The sequence below is a fragment of the Rhineura floridana genome, chromosome 12 (assembly GCF_030035675.1).
Source record: "Rhineura floridana isolate rRhiFlo1 chromosome 12, rRhiFlo1.hap2, whole genome shotgun sequence".
Classification (NCBI taxonomy): domain Eukaryota; kingdom Metazoa; phylum Chordata; class Lepidosauria; order Squamata; family Rhineuridae; genus Rhineura; species Rhineura floridana.
In genome coordinates, this window is record NC_084491.1 from 28,707,437 (window position 1) to 28,726,611 (window position 19,175).

The following is a 19,175-nucleotide window of genomic DNA, read 5'->3' on the forward strand; positions in this document are numbered from 1 at the left end:
GTTTTAAAAATGCCTAGCTGATTTTTAATTTAAGAAATTTAGCATTGAACTAAATGATAGTGTCAGGGATGCTCAGTAAGAACCAACTGTCAGTGTTCTAAAAGCCAGACTACAGCTGCTTGATAATTGGGGCAACACCCACACCAAACTTTGATTTCACTTCAGACAGTCATGGCTTCCCCCAAAGAATCCTGGGAAGTGTAGTTTGTGAAGGGTGCTGAGAGGAGACTCCTATTCCCCTGACAGAGCTCCAGTGGCCAGAGTGGTTTAACAGCCAGCCGCTCTGACTGAAGCTCTGTGAGGGGAACAGAGCATCACCTAGCAATTCTCAGCAGCCTTCACAAACTACACTTCCCAGGATTCTTAGGGAGAAGCCATGATTGCCTAAAGTGAAATAAAGGTCTGGTGTGGATGTGGCCAGAGACAGCTTTGGTTTAAATTTGGGTGTGAGACTACATGTGCCTGCTGTAGAATAAAAAGGTGGGGGAAACCCTGAAAAAGAATGATACTGTTCACAATGTTTTCCTTTTGGAAAGGAAAGGGGCTTCCCCTCTGTCCAGTGCCCACCCACCCAATCTCCCCCCCGCTCTTCCAGAAGTTAGTTTTACATATCCTAAGCATGATTGTACAGGAGTAAATCCCACTGAACTCAAATGGCATGCAAATGATCAAACCTGCCCTCCCCTCCTCCTCCCTCCTATCCCCTCCCTTTTGCCCGTTCCCTCCCCCTTTTTTTACCCCTCCCTTCCCATCCTCTTCCAGTCCCCTCCTTCGCTTCCTCCTCCTTCCCTTCCCTATGGTCAGTTTTACCTACCCTAGGACTATGACCTGGGAGACCAGGGTTCAAATCCCCACATAGCCATGAAGCTCACTGAGTGACCTTGGGCCAGTTGCTGCCTCTCAGCCTCAGAGGAAGGCAATGGTAAGCCCCTTCTGAATACCGCTTACCATGAAAACCCTATTCATAGGGTCGCCGTAAGAATCGACTTGAAGGCAGTCCATTTCATTTTCAAGCATGATTGCCCAGGAGTAAATCCCATTGAACTCAATAAGCATGCAAATGATCAAACCTGCCCTCCCCTCCTCTACCCTCCCATCACCTCCCTTTTGCCCCTTCCCTCCCTCTTCCTTCATCTCTTCCTCTCCCCTTCCAATCTCCTCCTTCCTCCTCCCCTTCCAATCTCCTACTTCCCCTCCCCCTCCTTCTGCTCCCCTCTCCCCCCTTCCTCTTTCCCTCTACCCTCCCCTCCCCCTCCTCCTCCCCCATGGTCAGTTTTGCCTAGCCTAGCCATGATTGCATGGGAGTAAATCCCACTGAACTCAATAAGCATGCAAATGATCGGACCTGCCTTTCCCCTCCTTCTCCTCTTCCTTCCTTTTCCCTTCTTCCTCCTCCCCTGCCCACTCCAGTCCTTCCTCCCTCCCTTCCTCTTCTCCCCCTCCCCCAGTCAGTTTTACCTATCCTAAGCATGATTGCATGGGAGTAAATCCCACTGAACTGAAAAAGTATGCAAATGATCAGACCTCCCCTCCTCCTCCCCCTCCTGCCTGCTGCCAGCCCCCTCCTCCCCTCACCATCCCCTGTGGTCAATTTCACCAATCCTAAGCATGATTGCATGGGAGTAAATCCCACTGAACTCAATAAGCATGCAAATTCCCAATTGTCAGGCCCAGGATGTGACTCAGGAACCAGACCAGCGGTTGTAGTTAATTCGTGTTTTATTAGGGTAATGTCCAAACAAAGACTGCGTTTTCTCATGAAGCAATACAGGGATACAGGTCCTGCGGCATTGGGAGAAAGTTGACAGAGCAAGGGACTTCTTCCCGCCTGTTCTTTAAGAAGGGGCCAAACGGGCACGCAATCTTTCGCTCCTCCTTAACTGCCCCTCAGGTACTGCCCGCCTTCCCCCCCTTCTCTCCTGTCTTTTCAGCTGTCTGCGTGTGAGCGGTGAGGGGGGAAGCATCACCCTCTCCTCTTCTGAAGTTTCCGATTCCAGGATGGGGGATAGGGGAGGGGCTGATGGTAAACTGCCTCCCCGCTTTTCGGCTGTGAGCAGCCCTCCCTCTTCCCCCTCTTGCTCTGAGCCTGAAAGAGGGGTAGGCGTGAGAATGTCCAGGGAGGGCTCAGGCTCCCCGTTGCTAAGCGACCATATCACTGGCAGTTCCTCTGTTTCATCTTCGCTCCAAAGGGGGGAAGTTCCTCCCCCTTCCCTCTGCCATCCATCCGAATACTCTTCTCCCAACTCTCCGGGATCCAGCTCCCCAGGATTGGGACCCCAGCTCTGCCTTCCGACATCAATCCATTCTCAGCAAACTTGTACAGGATCCCATTTCTTACCTCCCAGATTAAAAAGCAGAGAAAATCACTAATAGGCAAAAAACTTTGTGGTTTAAGAATGTATCTATAGCCAACACATATTTCTATCAAACTTTACAAAGCAGGGAAATTGGGCTGCTATAGTGAATGCAACAGGGGAGCAGGAGACCTGACCTCTTCTCTGAGATACTGGACTGCCCTACAAATTTGTCAAAATGCAAACACAATTTGGGTTGGTCTTTCTGAGTCCAATCCACTTCTTGGGTAGTTTAGGAACACAGAAAGATGACATTTACCAATGTATAGCTTGGAAGAATTTAGTAACATGTGCCTCTGAACATATGGTCAGTGGTGGTCACCTGCTGCTCTGGTGCCGCAAGGTTTTTTGCCTATTAGTGAATTTAAATCTGGCCCCGCATTTCTTGAAAATAACCTTTGCATGGTTCCTAGCATAATGTATTTAACAACAGGGGAGAGTCAGTCTGTAATAGATGAGGCGGTGACAGATAATGGGCTTAAAATATTCTTCCTTGACAAAGTTGTCTTGGTAAACTTGACAAATTGGTTCTTGCTCAAAGTGCACATGGCTCAGGTTTATCTTTGTAACTTTGCCCTTCTGTTGTCTTTCTTTCTTTCTTTCTTTCTTTCTTTCTTTCTTTCTTTCTTTCTTTCTTTCTTTCTTTCTTTCTTTCTTTCTTTCTTTCTTTCTTTCTTTCTTTCTTTCTTTCTTTCTTTCTTTCTTTCTTTCTTTCTTTCTTTCTTTCTCAGCAACTGGATGGCTTCCATTGTGAACCTGAATCTGGATAAAGAAACGTTGGAGGAGGACGGGATGCCACCTGCAAAAAAACCTAGGTGAGTATAGCAAAGGAGATTAGACAAATCCCCCCTGATAAGGCTCTCCAGGATTTCAGACAGGGTTCTCTCCCAGTCCTACCAGACGTTTGCCAGGGATTGAACCCAAGACTACTGCATACAAAGCAGATGCTCCACCATTGAGCCACAGACCTTCCCCTTCATGGAGAATACGGCTCTCAGTGGTGACTGGTCGTGATGGCTGCATACACTCATTCCAAGATCAGAGGCAGCCCACCTCTGACAACCGGTTACTGGGGAACACATGTGGGAGAGAGCTATTGCTTTCATATCCTGCTTGTGGACCGACATCTGGGTTGGTCACCACGGGAAACGGGATGCCAGACTAAAGAGGACTTTGATCTGACGAGATGGGGCTCTTCTTGTATTAATTTATGTTACTGTGGGGAGACCCATTTTTGAATAGATCTTCATGTGTAAAAACTCCATGTAAATAAAAACAACAACCCAGACCAAACAGATGCAGGAGGAAAGGGTCTGGCCCAGCCCATTTGTTAGTGTATAGGCTTTCTGCCCGCACAGAATTCTTTTATGTAGGGCAGGGGTGGGGAACCTTTTTCAGTCCGAGGGTCCCATTTCCTTCTAGGTAACCTTCTGGGGGCCACATGCTAGTGGTTGGTGGGGCTGGAGGCAAAAATATGCATAGCAAGAAATGTGAATTTTTCCTTCATATGGTAGGCTAGCTTCTACACACGCTTGCCCCTCTGTGTTCCCCATCCAGGCCAGCAAGAAGCATGATCAGACTTCAAGGGCACATTCCAGCCAGGCAAAAGCGCTACAGGAGGGTACAAAGCAGGGGTAGTGAGGGGTGTGGCCTGGGGAGAGGAGGTGCAGCTTGGGGAGGGAATGTGGCCTGGGGATAGTAGTCATAATGGCTATATAAGGAGGCCTGGGAGGCTGAATTTGGTCTCTGGGCCTCAGGTTCCCAATCCTTTATGCAGGGGCACATGATTCACGAGACTGCACCTGCAGTCTATAAAGGGGAAAAACCTGGTTTACCAGTTCATTCTACTGCATGAGTGAACCAGGCCTCCGTCTTAATTTTGCACAAGGTGATGCTTTTTCAAGGGAATTAAGGTTAGCTTTCCTCTGCTCTTGGGCTCAGTTGTATTTGTCCTTGCAAGTATATGCACAGAAGTTGGGGTGTAGCGGTTGGACTAGAACTGGGAAGACCAGGGTTCAGATCTCCACTTGACCATGAAGCTCATTGGATGACCTTTGGCCAGTCACCAGCTCTTTAGCATAACATACTCCACAGGATAGTTGTGAAGATAAAACGGTGTGGCGGGAGGACTGTGTATGCCTCCGTGATTTCCTTGGACATAAACTGGGATATAAACGATATTAGCCCTATTACCTGCTATCACAGAAATTGGAGAAACTGTTTACCAGAGGGGTTTGATGATTTTCCTGTTTTCCAGGGTCTTGCTTGCCCCCTCCCTTATTTCTGTGAACTGCCCCTCCCCAGGGATTTGTATGCTTTCACCAGATTTCAGGTTAGGATCCCTTGTCTTTCTAAGTCCATCCAGCCCTTCATTTATCCACTAAGTTTATCAAGACTGCAGACTGCCAGGCACATGGCTTATGGAATTTGCAGATTTGCACTGGGCTGTGGCTTAGTAATAAGAGTTGCTGTTAATAATGACCCCCAAGGGAAATGGCAAAGCATCAAAGACTACAGTCAAATGTATAAAACAAAAGCAAAAGATAAAATCAAGCTAACTTCTATAACAGGCTTGGAGAGTAGGATGGGTGTAACTAGTTACTGTGCAAACACACTTGCATCTTCACATGGACAGAATTTTCCCCACAGACACAAGCAGAAATCTGACGTGGGATGAAAATATGAATGTGAATTTTTATTTTAGTTTTTAAAGACGTGTCTGTATTTATATAGAGATGTGTTTATCAGTACATTGAAAATACAAGTACTGAAATGAAAACAAGGAAACAGCCAAACAATAAGTTTTAACAATTTTCCCATATTAGATCATCTCTTTTTAAAACACTGTGCTGGTGGCCTTTGTATCAAAATTATATCTGAATTATTTTTCCATGATGTCCACATGCTGCTTTTGTAGCTGGCTGTTAACCTGACACAATTAAGGGAAACAACTGTCTTTTGTAATGTTTAGAAAAGCTTGGCTGTGCAGTTCTCTGGGGAGAATCCTTACTCTGCTTGAGGTAAATCAGGGAAGTGACTATCTGCAAGCATAGCTTTGTGGGAGAGGTAGCAAATGTAGTGCCCTCCAAATGTTGCCAGACTGCAACTCCCATCAACCTTGACCATTAACCATGCTAGTTGGGGCTGCTTGGAGTTGGAGTTCAGAAATGTCTGCAGGACGCTACATTGGCTACCCTGATATATGTCATAAAGGCTTCTGCTGTATGCTTTGAGCATCATTTCCTATAATGCTGGTGTGCATGGATGTGTGTTCCCTCCCCCTCCTCCCTTTTTTTGTTTGCAGGAAACTGTTGCCGAGTCTAAAAACCAAAAAGCCCCAGGAGCTCGTTCTTGTGATTGGGACAGGCATAAGTGCTGCAGTGGCTCCTCAAGTGCCAGCCCTGAAGTCTTGGAAGGGATTAATCCAGGCCCTGCTGGATGCTGCTATTGACTTTGACCTTCTTGAAGATGAGGAGCGAAAGAAGTTTCAGAAGTGCCTCCGCGATGATAAGAACCTCATCCACGTTGCCCATGACCTTATCCAGAAGCTGTCGCCAGTGAGTTGATGAGCTGCGGTGTGAATGGTTTGCAAATTTGAAGCAAAAGAGTTCATGCCACACTGTTTTGGGTGTGTGTGGAAAGACCTAGTTCAGGTTACAGCACCGAGTCTGACCATATATGTTCTTCTGCTTTCTGTTTCCCTTTCCAAATCATAACAACAATAAAAACCATATTGGACAGGGCTGAATACATCCTCTTTCCCCCAATGTGAACGATGCCAGCGTTTAGAAAGCTCAGATGTTCCTCTCTTTCCCTCATACGAACAGTGCCAGCTCCAGATTCTACCTCCGCTATCAGAGGCAGTATGGGAATTTCAAGTGGGGAGAGTGCTGTTGCGCTGTGGTCCTGCTTTCACGCTTCCCCTAGGCAACCAGTTGGCCACTGTGAGAAGAGGATGCTGGACTAGATGGGCCACTGGCATAATCCAGCAGGGCTCTTCTTATGCTCAAATGTTTGAGGGCCCTTGAGCATGACGCCTCGCATGGACCCTCTTCCCTCGGTGAACTCATCCTCCTTGTTCCCAACCAGCAGCTCCTCTTCTTCCTATCCTTTGAAATTCCCTCCCTTTAAATATTAGACAGGCTCCATCTCTGTTATCTTTTCGGCGCCTACTGAAGACCTTCCTCTTTCCACAAGCCTTTTAAATAGAGACCTTTTCCGAGTCTGCGTCTGTGGTGGAATTGCTTTTTAAGATGCTTTCAAAGCTTTTTTTAAAAAGATGTTTTTAAAGATGTTTTGTTTTAATATATTTTAATGTCTATTTTTATGATGTTTTAGCGTGTTTTAGTGTGTTTGTTTGCTGCCCTTGGCTCCTGCTGGGAGGATGTGATATAAATTGAATAAATAAAAATAATCATAGCTAACCACACTGTTGCTTGCTTACCTGGCAGACAGCCAATCACTAAGCACCTGCTTTTATTTATTTCTGTAATCTACTTCTCCCCAGGGTCAGAGCAGGAGGTGGATGCATGAGCAGGTTGCAGTAGTGAAGAGGAAGAGCAGGTCTGGGGGACAGTGGGGGCTCTTGTCCATGCGTCCCCTTGTTGTGGTGTAGGCCCTTGACAAATGCCTGACCGTGCTGATGTTTGATGCCAGTTGTGCATATGAAATTGCCTGGTACTTACGCCATTGGTTCATCTAGCCCAGGATTGTCTTCTCTGATTGGCAGTGACGCTCCCTTATTCTTTTCCTTGCTACCTTTTTGCTGAAGGAGCTATGAATTGAACTGGGGATGTTCTGCATGCAAATCACATGCTCCTCTTTTGAATTATGGCCCCTTCCCAAAACAGCTCTCAGTGCTGAGCATTGTGCTCCACTTCCTCTGTGACATTGTAAGGAAAATTGTTTACTTAATTGGTTTTCTGTCCTGCTGTTTAGAAGGAGCTTGCAATGGTCTCCTGTCCAGTTAGCTCCAAACTGGCTTAGTGCCAGTGGCTCTGCAGGATGAGGCAGTCCCAGCACATTAACTGGACTTGTATATTGCAAGGAATTCTGGGAGACACCTTTGGATCCCATGTTGGTACCTTTAAAAAATATTGATGCCCCAAGCATCTGGTTGTGCATTGGGCATCCTTATATCCAGCAAGTGTGGGGAACCTTTGGCCCTCCAGATGTTGCTGAACTACAACTCTCATTATCCCTGGCCATTGGCCATGCTTGCTGGGGCTGATGGGAGTTTGGCAGCGGGCCATAGGTTCCCCACACCTGCTGAATACAGGGAGAGTTTGGGGACAGGAATAGGGTTTGAACTCATGTCTCACAGATCCAACAATGTGATTTTCTGTGTATTTACCCAGAAGCAAGTCCCACTGTGCTTAATGGGGTTTTCTCATTGGTAAGCGTGCACCAGATTACAGCTTAATTTGAGTTCATTCTCTCCCTCTCCCTCTCCCTCTCAGCAACCAGTTGGGACAGCTGTTCATGTCTCACCCCCTGCAGTCCTCTACTGCTGAAATAAAAAAACAACTGCTTGTTAAATAAAATAAATGCCATAAGACAGACTCTGATCTCTGTATGTCTTTTTAATCTTCTTGGCAGCGCACAAGCAATGTCCGTTCTACATTTTTCAAAGACTGTTTGTATGAGGTCTTCGACAACTTGGAATCCAAAATGGAAGACACAGGGAAGCAGCTCCTTCAGTCTGTGCTTCACCTGATGGAGAATGGCGCTCTCGTCCTGACCACAAACTTTGACAACTTGCTGGAAATTTATGCAGCAGACCAGGGGAAGCTGCTTGAATCTCTTGACCTTACAGACGAGAAGAAGGTAATTGAGGGCACTCATGCCTGCTAATGGAGGCTCATCTAGCGTGTAAACCCATTTCTTTCTCAGTGGTGTCCCCAGCTTGGGATTTAAGTGCCCTTTTAGCTGTTGACAATGGTGGCAGAGCATGCTGAGTTGTGCCACTTATAGCAAGAAGGCAGAGCTAAATCAAGCATGGCCGGGGCAGCTGACACTGCATTTTTTTGGTGTGTGTATGTGTGTGAGAGAGAGAAGTGGAGAAGGCCTCTTCTAAAATGGCACTTGCCACCTGCAGTAGCACTTTTTATTACAAAAAATAGTTTGAAAAACAACTACTGCCAGATTGATCAGGGATGCCTTTTTTTAGTTGATCAAAAGTGTTTTAATCCATCAAACCATTTAATCAAATGTTGCAGCCCCTACATTCAGTCTCGTTGAGCAGTCTCTTTCAAAAAACATGAATTGACTCTGCAGCTGTTTTCTGTTTTTTCATGTCCATAATATTAATATTCAGGGCAAGTTACTTTCTTCAGAAAGATTGCTATTAATGCACTTTGGCAAATTCTGGGCGTGTTTATAGCATGCAAAAAGTTGAAACAAGATAGGAAGTTGCCTTTTACAGAGTCAGACCATTGGCCCATCTAGGCTAGTATTGTCATCACTGACTGGCAACAACTGTCTATGGTTTACGACTGGAGACTTTGCCAGCCCTACCGGAGGTGACAGAGATTAAACCTGGGAGCTTCTGCATGCTGCACCACTGGGCTACAGCCGTTCCCCAAAGTTCATCTCTGCTCTCCAACTTCCAAAAGCTGAAATTTCTTCAGGCATCCTCTTTTGTTGTAATTGGCCCGGTGCTTACTCTAAAAGGCATTTGAACAACAATGGGACAGTTATTTCTTCTTAGTTTCTTTTTATTATGTATGCCTGGATTTCCACGTAAGTTCCTGAATTCTGCCTCCTACATAACTTTTCACTGGAACAATTAGAATATGAGTGGTATTCTTGGTTGGAGCAAGTGGGATTAAAAAGAAGCTGTTGAGCTGCAAGAGGATGAAACGTAAAACACCGTAAATTGTGGAAGTGTTACAAAAATATCCGTTGAAGCGTGTTTGGAAACCTTCCCTTAAGCCAAACGTAGTTTAGAAAAGGCTCACATTTTAGGGAGGCTGAATTCTGAATTTTATAGCAAGAATGTTAAAAAACAGAAGATGCTAAATAAAACTTTAAAAGAGTTTGATTTGCTTGCTTTGTCTTGTAATATGAAAATTTGGGCTGTGCTCTGGATTTGGCCGAGCCCAGAGCCAAATCAGGCCTATTCAGAGGGCATTGGGGCCTCAGCCAAGTCGGGAGCACAGCCCAAATTTTCACATCTGGGCCGCCCAACCTGACCCTTGGAGATCTGGGGCTATTGTGGGGCAGGGTGTAGGTCAGAAAGAATAGGCATGCATGCATGGGAAGAAAGAGACACTGGAAAAAGGAGGCATCTCTTCATTGGAGAAGATAGGGGCCTTTCCCACCCAACCTCTCCTCCGTCCTTCCAGGCCTCCCCAAGCCCCACATGCCAAATCCACTTCACGAGTGGAGCAGCACCTTATAGTATGGAATCCTCTTTCTCATCAGCTGATAAGTGGGAGGATTCATTCTGTTCAGTGCCAGTTGCCTTCCTTTGAGGAAACTTTTGACAGGAGCAAATATCCATGTGGCACAATATCTAGCTGCAGCAATCCCTCATGTGCCAGAAGACAGAGCCAAAGGGTCCCATTCTTGTCTTGTGCAGGCCACAGCTAGTGTTCCACCATAAGCCTGAGAACATCCATCACAAATGTATCCAGCTGTGTGCGGCAGCACTCAGTCTGATGCCAAGAGGCTTGGATAAATACATTGTAAGGCTGTGAGAGCTTGCGTATGTGTGGGATTTATTTTGTTTGTAGATACAGTGAACCCCTCCAGAGACAGGGACTCTATAAACACATTTGCAGATCAGGAATGTGGGCTTGAAAACAAATAAAGGCGTTCCTGCCATTGACACACCCTTGCCACTCTTCACGCAGCCAGACTCAATATATCATGGAAACCTGAGAGGGTGATACTTTTTGGAGCGAGGCATTGAGCTCTTCTTTTAAAATCCTGTGCAGGTGCTGGAGTGGGCACAGGAGAAAAGGAAGCTTAGTGTCCTACATATCCATGGCGTGTACACAAACCCTAGTGGAATAGTGCTCCATCCAGCTGGCTACCAGAATGTGCTGCGCAACACAGAGGTTATGGTGAGATTTGCAGTTCTCTCTGGTCTTTTTTGTCTTTTGCTGAAGGATGAATGCTAGTGGGACATAAGTCAGGAATGGGGACTCCGTGACTGTCCAGAAGTGGTTGGACTGCAAGGGTTGTGCCCAGTGCAGCACTAAGTTAAAGTAACTTACAAGTGGCATACTTGTTCCTCTGGCAAAGTGTTTTATGGCAGTGGAATGCTGTCGCACAAGAGAACGCATAAACAGATTGCTTGTAACTTGGTTGCACAATAGATGGTGCAATCTGCTGTGCCATGAGTTTCCGCTAGCGCAACTGTTGCCTTGGATTCCAACACTAAAACCGGGCCATCTGCTAGCACCGGAGCCATTGCACCAGCGGGCAGAGAACACTGGGTATAGGCCTACTTCCCGTCAGCCTCAGCCAGCATAGCCAGTTGCTGGACATGTTGAGAGTTGCAGTCCAACAACAACTGGAGGGCTCCAAGTTCCTCGTCCCTGATATGAGTGGATATCAAGCCCTGAATGTTTTGAATAAGAATCTAGGGCCAGAGTCTGTCTTCTGAAGCTCAGGGAATGCCAAACTAGACGGGTTGCCTGGTTTATAAAATGGTAAGAATGCATAAGCAGCAGAGCTGTGGAGTTGGAGTCGGAAGTAATTTTGGGTGGAGTCGGAGTCGGTAGAAATGTACCGACTCCGGCTTCAAAATAAATTTTAATTGACAAATTTTTTAAAATATAAATTCACAATGTCGAAGAAGCTTCCCATGAAGTCAGCTGTATTTGAGCATTTTACCATAACTCAAGATGGAAAACATTTTGTGTGTCAGTCTATGACACAGGACCCAGATGAAGACAAATGCTGTGATGCCAAGATCAGCGCATATTCAGGCAGTGATAAAAACGCTCCTATGAGAACTTCCAATTTAAAAAGACATTTACAGCGCTTTCCAAGGCTGTGGAGTTGGAATCGTGGAGTCGGAATCAATTTTGGGTGGAGTCGGAGTCAGACAGTAGAAAAATAGGGGAGTTGGAGTCGAAGGTTTGGTGTACCGACTCCACAGCCCTGATAAGCAGACTTGATGGATGTGGAGCATGTGCTTATGTCAGATGTGCATATGATGGGTACAGTCGGCCTTATGTTTGTTTTGAATTCAAATGTGTGTCCTGCCATCTTCTCATATAATTGGCCATACATAACAACATCATCTTGGTGCACAACAAGAGCTGGCTCGGGACATAGAGTTGACACGAGTTAAAGCTTTTAACCATCAACAACTTTAACAGCTCAGTAGCTGAAATGGCAGTGTCATGCATGAAGGTTACCTGTGCACAAGCTCTGGCAGCTTGTTGCATTTGAAGCCGGAAAGGAATTCTCTAGCTCCTTTTGAGTGCGGTGACTGGATGGTTGCTCATTGTGTGTGTAGGGAGGGCTGGACCTCTCCTGTCTAATACAGCTTGACTCAAGGTGGACAGGACTGGGGAGGCTTGCAGGATGGACTGCCTTGCCTTGCCTTCTGCTGTCAGAGCAGGAGCAGCTCCTGTTTTCCATAAAACTGGACATGACGTTAAGAAGAGCCCTGCTGGATTGGGCCGAAGGCCCATCTTGTCCAGCATCCTGTTTTCAAAATGGCACACCAGAGGCCTATGGGAAGCCTGCAAGCATGACCTGAGCACAAGACCTGCCGCCCTGGGCTCCTACTGGGAGGAAGGGCACGAAATAAATCTAGATAATAATAATAATAATAATAATAATAGAGCACTCTCCCCACTTGTGCTCCCCAGCAACTGATATTTCAAAAGCATGCTACCTCCAATACTGAAGGTAATGCAAATCGTAGCTGGTAGCCATTGATAGCCTTATCCTCCATGCACTTGTCTGAACCCCCTTTAAAGCCATCCAAGTGGGTGGCTGTTACTGCGTCAAGTGGTAGCGAATTCCATAGTTTAACTGTGTACGGAAACTGTGTTTCCCTAGATCACTTTCTGTAGCAGGGGCTGTCCCTGATGAACGCCGGAGGGAAAAGCTGCTGCCAGATGAAAAGGAACGTATTGCAGCAGGAGCGGGTAACCTTTTTCAGCCCGAGGGCCATGTTCCCCTCTGGGTAGCCACCTGAGGGCTACACGACAGTGGTGGGCAGGGCCAGAAGGAAAACCAGGTGGAGCAATGAATGTAAAGTTTACATTTGTACAGTAGGCTAGTACAGGCAACCCAGCGTTGTTGTTGCTGTTATTTATTAGATTTGTTAGTTGCTTGTTACCTGAAGGTCTCCAAGTGACCTACAATGTTGTTAAAAAAAAACAACCCATTAAATACAATGAAATCATACAATAAAAACAACAGAAAAGCAGCAACGACCCCCATATAGCCATAGGCTATATCTGAGTTGAGGGCAAATTCCACTCAGGCAAAAAGCAGGGCCAGAAAGGGGTGTGACTTGTTACTTGGGGGAGAGTTCCAAGGGCCAGATAACAAGGCCTGGAGGGCTGCATTTGGCCCTTGGGCCTGAGGTTCCCCACCCCTGTACTAAAGCTTTAAAGAACGCTAGGGCGGCTGTGGCTGCTGCTTTGCATTAGGATGTAGCTCCCTGGGAGTTTGGGCAGGGCAGGACAAACCAGGATTTAGGTACGCCTGAACTTGCTACTACTGTAGAGCAGCTAATCCTCTAGTTAACACTGATAGGCCACTGAAGAAGACCTCAAGGTTGAAACTCCTCTGGCAATTGGAATTGCTAAATACCACGTGCGTTTGGGATAACTCTTGTAATAGGGACATTAGTTTGTATCCAACTTGTGTTTGGAATTGGCCCATTGAAATGGACAGATTTAGGTCCATTAATTTCTGTGGATCTACTCTGAGTAGACGTTAGTTGGCTACCACACATTCTGTTGAAAAGTGGTTTAGTTTTGCCTTTGAAACATTTAGCTTGTTTTTTTAACATTTGATTTGTGCATAAGCAATATCAAACTGAATAACATTGGTTGTATTAAGATTTTTCTGAATTTCTGTATAGTCTCCAAGGATAGATTTGCCAATGCTTCATGTACCACACTGGCACTAGAAGCGATTGAACAAGAGAATCTGGTCTTTTCTCTGAGATTCCAAATCAGGCAGAGATAGATTCAGATGTAAGTCTCCTCATTAGGGAAGGGTGCATGAACCAATCATTTGAGCCCTGTGTAGGCTGCTCCTACAAGACCTTTCTACAGTGTCCAGGTGTTCCTGGTATGACTGTTGTGGTAGATCTTGTGTTTGATCCCTAAAGGGTGGGGAACCTGTGGCTCTCCAGCTGTTGTTACACTCCACCTCCCATCAGCCCCAGCCAACATGGCCAAAGTTTAGGGATGATGGGAAATGTAGTCCAACAATATCTGAAGGGCCACAGGTTCTCCATCGCAGCAATAGATAACACCTACTTTTGCTACACAGAGCTAGCCAAACTGGCCTTTTGGTACTTCCCAATTCTAAAATTCCCCAGTTCTTACGAAGGTTGAGGTTCTGCTTGCCAGTGGTTCCCAGACTTCCCCCCCCACTAACCATTTGAAAAATTGCTGATGGTCTTGGCAGACCACTTAATGATTTGTCTGTCTGTTGCAGCAATTGTAATGCACTGTGCTAGATGCTGTATAATTTTTAATTGTGTTTTTATTGCTTCTTTTATTTCTTATATGTTGTATTTCACTGTATTACCACTTGCATTCCATAAAATTCAAACTGTAATACAATAAAATGAAAAAATGGAAATGGACTGCCTTCAAGTCGATTCCGACTTATGGCGACCCTATGAAGAGGGTTTTCATGGTAAGCAGTATTCAGAGCAGAGCTTGGAAAAGTTACTTTTTTGAACTACAACTCCCATCAGCCCAATCCAGTGGCCATGCTGGCTAGGGCTGATGGGAGTTGCAGTTCAAAAAAGTAACTTTTCCAAGCTCTGATTCAGAGGGGGTTTACCATTGCCTTCCTCTGAGGCTGAGAGGCAGTGACTGGCCCAAGGTCACTCAGTGAGCTTCATGGCTGTGTGAAAAACAAAAGAAGCAGTAAGAATACAGTTAAAATTGATACAAATATTTAATGTGGACATGCCGTGGACCACCTGAATGAAGCACGCGGACCACAGTTTGGGAACCCCTGCTGTATGCTTTTCTGTCGTCCTTCTGTTTTTAAAGCGGGAGATCCAGAAGCTGTATGAAGCCAAGTCATTCTTGTTCCTGGGCTGTGGCTGGACTGTGGACGATACAACTTTCCAAGCCCTCTTCCTAGAAGCTGTGAAGCACAAATCCGATCTAGAGCATTTCATGCTTGTGCGCCGTGGGGACGTGGACGAATTTAAGAAGCTCCGGGAGAACATGCTGGACAAAGGAATTAAAGTGATCTCCTATGGCAACGAATATGCAGACTTGCCTGAATATTTTGAGAGGCTGGCAAATGAGATCTCCAGCCGGGGTCGAGTAGGTAAGAGAACTGGCAATCTTCCTAGTGCAGGGAGAGGAACCTGCAGCCTTCCAGATGGTGTTGAACTCCAACCCCCATCACCTGTGGCCTTTGGCCATTCTTCTAGGGCTGGTGGGAGTTGGAGTTCAACACCATCTGAAGGGCCACAGTTTCCTCATCCCAGTCCCAACGATGGAGTTCATCTAGGGGGGGAAAGTGTTTTCAGAACTGATGAGCAATTGGAATAAACAACACTTAACGTTGCATCTTTTCTTGCGTTTTGACTTTATTTTTCAGATTTCTATTGCACAGTTCTTCCGTTGAACTTGAGGCAGCCTGTGTAGGGTTCCCAGTGGGTCTATCCTCTAGGCACTTGCCAGATCCAGATTAGTTTCTGTCTCTCATGCCTTCCAGCCATTGAAACGTCATGCTCGGGCTGTGTGTATAATGCACTCGGTTCAAAGCTCTTGTGTTGATTTACAAAGCTCTGAACAACTTGGGTCCAGGACACCTTAAAGACAGCCTGGGCCCTTGCATCCCAGCCCAATCACTGAGATCATCTGGAGGAGTGCTGTTAGTTGTCCCCCTCCAGCAGAGACTTGGCATGCACCCTCACTTTTGACTTTTCAGGTGTCTCTTGAAGATTGTTTTAATACCGACCGGCCTACGCAGTTGTTTAAATTATCTCTTGAGTAACCAGTCATTTTCATGATTGGGTGGTAATTCAATGCTGGTCCTACTCAGAGTAAACCCACTGAAGTTCGTTGAAATCACTCATTTAGGTTCATTAATTTCAATGTGTCAAATCTGAGTAGGACTTAGTTGACTACAGCACATTATTTTGTATTGCTTTTAATGTTATGTTGCTGTACACCACCCTAATGTTTTACGAGAGGGCGATATAGAGCTACCTAAGTAAATGAATAAAAATCTAGTATTGGACCCTCAATTTGGCTCTCTGAGAACCCTTGTTTTCATTCAAAACAAAAAGCAAGTTTCTAGCCATTATGATGGCTGAAGCAATGCTTGAAAACATGGGGACAATGTTTGCTAGTATCTCAGAAGGCCAAGAGGTAAATGAAGTAAGATTTCTACTGGTTTGGAAGAACGGAAGGGCTTCAGCATCCCTCATAGCTCTTGGCTCCGCTTCCTGATAGCAAAACCAGCACAATGTATGTAATTGCATAAATCAAGAAAATTAATTTCATTTGCACTGAAAGTTTCCCACACGGACACACACTCTTTAAAATGCACTACTGTGCATGTGAGACACAGCATCGTGACCAAGGTTTTCCAGCTTAGGTACCAAACTTGAATGCAAGGGCTGTATACAGTAAATGAGAGGTTAGAGTTGGGAGATGCCAGCAGACATTGAACACAGCCTTTCTGAAAATTGCTGCGGGTACCTTCTGGTCAAGTCTTTCAAGCAGACGGTTTACCACCACCATCCCCCCTAGTCCTTTTTTATAACTCTGCTCCATTCATAAGGAACCTTTCTGTAAAAACAACAGTATCTCTGAGGTTTTCTGAGTGGGAGGCTAGCACAGATGCAAAATACTCCCATTCATCTTCTGGGACTCCATCTTGATGGGGCCATTACTGATGCACCACCCCCAAATAACTGGATTTCTCTCCTCCCACCCTTTCCAGATCCACCTCGGGAGGGACAGCTAAATGGCCTGCCTGCAGCACACACAGAAATCAAAGGTATGGAGCTTACTTAATACTCAAAAGTCCTTAAGGCCAACTTTGGAAAGACAAGTCTTGCTAACCTGCAGCTGCCGAACACACTGAAATTGCGCCTTCTCGTGCACAATAAAAAGCTCATGACTTCAGCAGGTATCTTGCAGAAAGTGGAAGATTCCTTAGTAAGAATGTGGTAGGACACCTTCCCACTTCAGAACTGCAGCACGCAGTGTCCAAGGTTCAAGTCGTGGTAGCAGATGCACAAAGAGAGAAGAGAGCAATAGTGATACCGATAGCCTATTAGTTCTGGAGTTGGTGTGGGCTAATTCGAAAACTTGTCTTGTTTCTTAAGGTGGAAGGTTTTTGCTTTTTAAAGGGAGTTTCCACATACCGCAACCCAACCCAGCATGGGTAAGATCTCTGTAAAACATGGAAGTAGTTGGAAGCCTTGGTAGCTAATTTTGTCAGATTGCACCACAAATGGGGGAACTTGTAGCCCTCCAGATGTTGTTGGGATTCCCATGAATCCCAGCCAGCATAGCTAGTGGTCAGGAATGATGAGAGTCCAATGATATTTGGAAAGGCAAAGGTTCCTCTTCCAGGGATTAAACAGACCAGATAAAATCTCTATGTAGTGATAGTTAGCAATAACGATAGCATCTATGTAAGAACTTGTCGGTCAAGCAACATTATTCCAGATTAGGAAATCTTTGCCCTATGATAGACTCACTGGGCACGGGAACAAGAAGTGCAAGTGAATTTTGTGCTTCCTGTTCTCTCAGCTTGTTTCAACATTCCCCCCGCCCCGTAGTAGGGATGTCAGAGAATTCCAACAAAAACGGGAGTGGAAATTGCCGGTGTTTGCATATTCGTTCCATGCCTGGAACAGAAATCAGTCCAGTGAATATGATTGGTATTTGCTGTAGCTTTCAGTCTGCAAATGGTAGCACCCATTTGCATTGTGTTTTCTTTGCACTGAAATGAATGGGGTGGAATAATGTCAGTTATGTAACTTTGCCACAGTGGACAGCAGGACAAGTAACATAGTTCTTGGTGGAAGACAAACTGCAGCAGAAGGGAAACAGTACTGCACACGATGACTACAAAGTGGAATGGAAACGAATACCTTCTTGCATCCCTGCTCTGCAGGAAGGTGTCTAAGTCGCTTCTGCACCAAGAATCCATGTCTGAAACGCCAGTTATAGTTTGGATATAATCACTGAGCATGCAGTGCAAGTATTTCCACTTCTGCTGCTTTTTGTTCTCCCTGTGCCCGTTGCAAGGCTGAACACCCCCTCTGCAAAGCCCTGTTCAGGTGTTATGCCTGAACAGGGAATGTAAAGACTAGTGGGGAATGGTAGGGGTGCACATGCTGAGCCTGGCACCAACATTCCCAGGACCACCAGCCCTGGTGTGCTCTATCCCTAACTCCCCCATGTTGAATGGGAGGATCTGCAGGGGCTTCTAAGTGCAATACCGCTGAATGCTCTTGGAAGCCTCTGTATAATCATGAATCTTGACAATTGCACGGAGGCTTCTAAGCACCATCAAATGCACATAAGAGCCCCCTTTTGGGCCTTCGCACTCAATGCTGGAAGGTCAGGGTGGGGTACACGCCCTTTAGATGTGCTTTGAATAGCCTAAACCTAGTATTGAATGTGAGAATGGAAGCCATTCTGACTATAAAGTGGTTAATACAGAGGGGCAATTAGCCTAATAGCAAGTGATCTTGAGTGTCTGCCTTTTCAACTTCTCTAAGAGATGGTTTGTCAGCCAACCCTGACCCCCTTTTTAACCAGCTTTTTTCACGCTCTTTAGTTGACTATGGGTTTTGTTAGGATCTCTCCTAGCGCCTTCAGTTTCAGGCTAGTGCCCAAAACAGCTGCCCGGGTGACATCGGAAGCTACAGATTCCACGCAGGGTGCAGCAGGCAAGAGTACAAAGCACTCCCACCATCATTCAGGTTCTAAGATTATGCTAATGATTTCAAAGCAAGATGCTGACAGCTGTCAGTAAGGCATGCGACTATCAAATGTTGCTTGGGAAAAGAAAAAGCACTACTTTCACTGGAGTTGGTTCTTGGAAGTGCTCATTTTTTTTTTTAGCTGCTGCCCCGTGAAACTAAAAACATTTGGACTTGACAACTCAGCTTGGACCCTTCGGCTCTGGGCCTGAAGACCTGTCTATCAATGTGATGTCTTTTTTTTTTTCTAATTAAGGTTGTATCTGCAGGGAAACCCATCCTTTTTCCCACTGAGCAAGTTTGCTACTAGTGCTTTTGTATTCTGTAAGGGTTTTGACTGAAACACATTTCTTTTTTTAAAAAAAAGATACTTGAAGCTCTAGTTTTCTAAGTCTTTTCTTTATACACAGTGTTTTGTATGTTTGGAGCTGTAATAAAAAGAATGGTCACTTGTCTCTGGCTTAGATTGGCTTTTGACAAATTCTTGGTAGAATTGATGACGGCAGAAGAGGGAGTAAAATGCTGACTGCCGGGTGCTGACGAGCAACAATGAGAGAGGGCAATTTTTTTCATGACCCGAGTGTGGGGAAAGATGATATTACACTAGTCTCCTCCCAGCAAAATTCTTATGCTGTCTAGACTTAATGGTGGCCACTGGTGGGCTCTCCAACACTAGAGGCATTCAAGAGGCA

General features: G+C 45.7%; 1 protein-coding gene across 7 annotated transcripts in view; it reads left to right on the forward strand.

Annotated features, from left to right (window-relative positions):
* Window positions 1-18,936, forward strand: part of FAM118B (family with sequence similarity 118 member B) — a 33,132-nt gene extending 14,196 nt beyond the window's left edge. For 6 of the 7 annotated variants that reach the window (XM_061593028.1, XM_061593027.1, XM_061593026.1 and 3 more), the window contains 6 exons: window positions 3,086-3,169; window positions 5,659-5,911; window positions 7,953-8,180; window positions 10,295-10,423; window positions 14,570-14,855; window positions 16,485-18,936. In XM_061593028.1, the coding sequence (XP_061449012.1) occupies window positions 3,093-3,169; window positions 5,659-5,911; window positions 7,953-8,180; window positions 10,295-10,423; window positions 14,570-14,855; window positions 16,485-16,558 (1,047 nt within the window). In that variant the 5' untranslated portion in view covers window positions 3,086-3,092 and the 3' untranslated portion in view covers window positions 16,559-18,936. The remainder of the gene's footprint in view (window positions 1-3,085; window positions 3,170-5,658; window positions 5,912-7,952; window positions 8,181-10,294; window positions 10,424-14,569; window positions 14,856-16,484) is intronic. The other variant, XM_061593032.1, reaches the window with a different exon arrangement.
* Window positions 18,937-19,175: the final 239 nt, after the last annotated feature.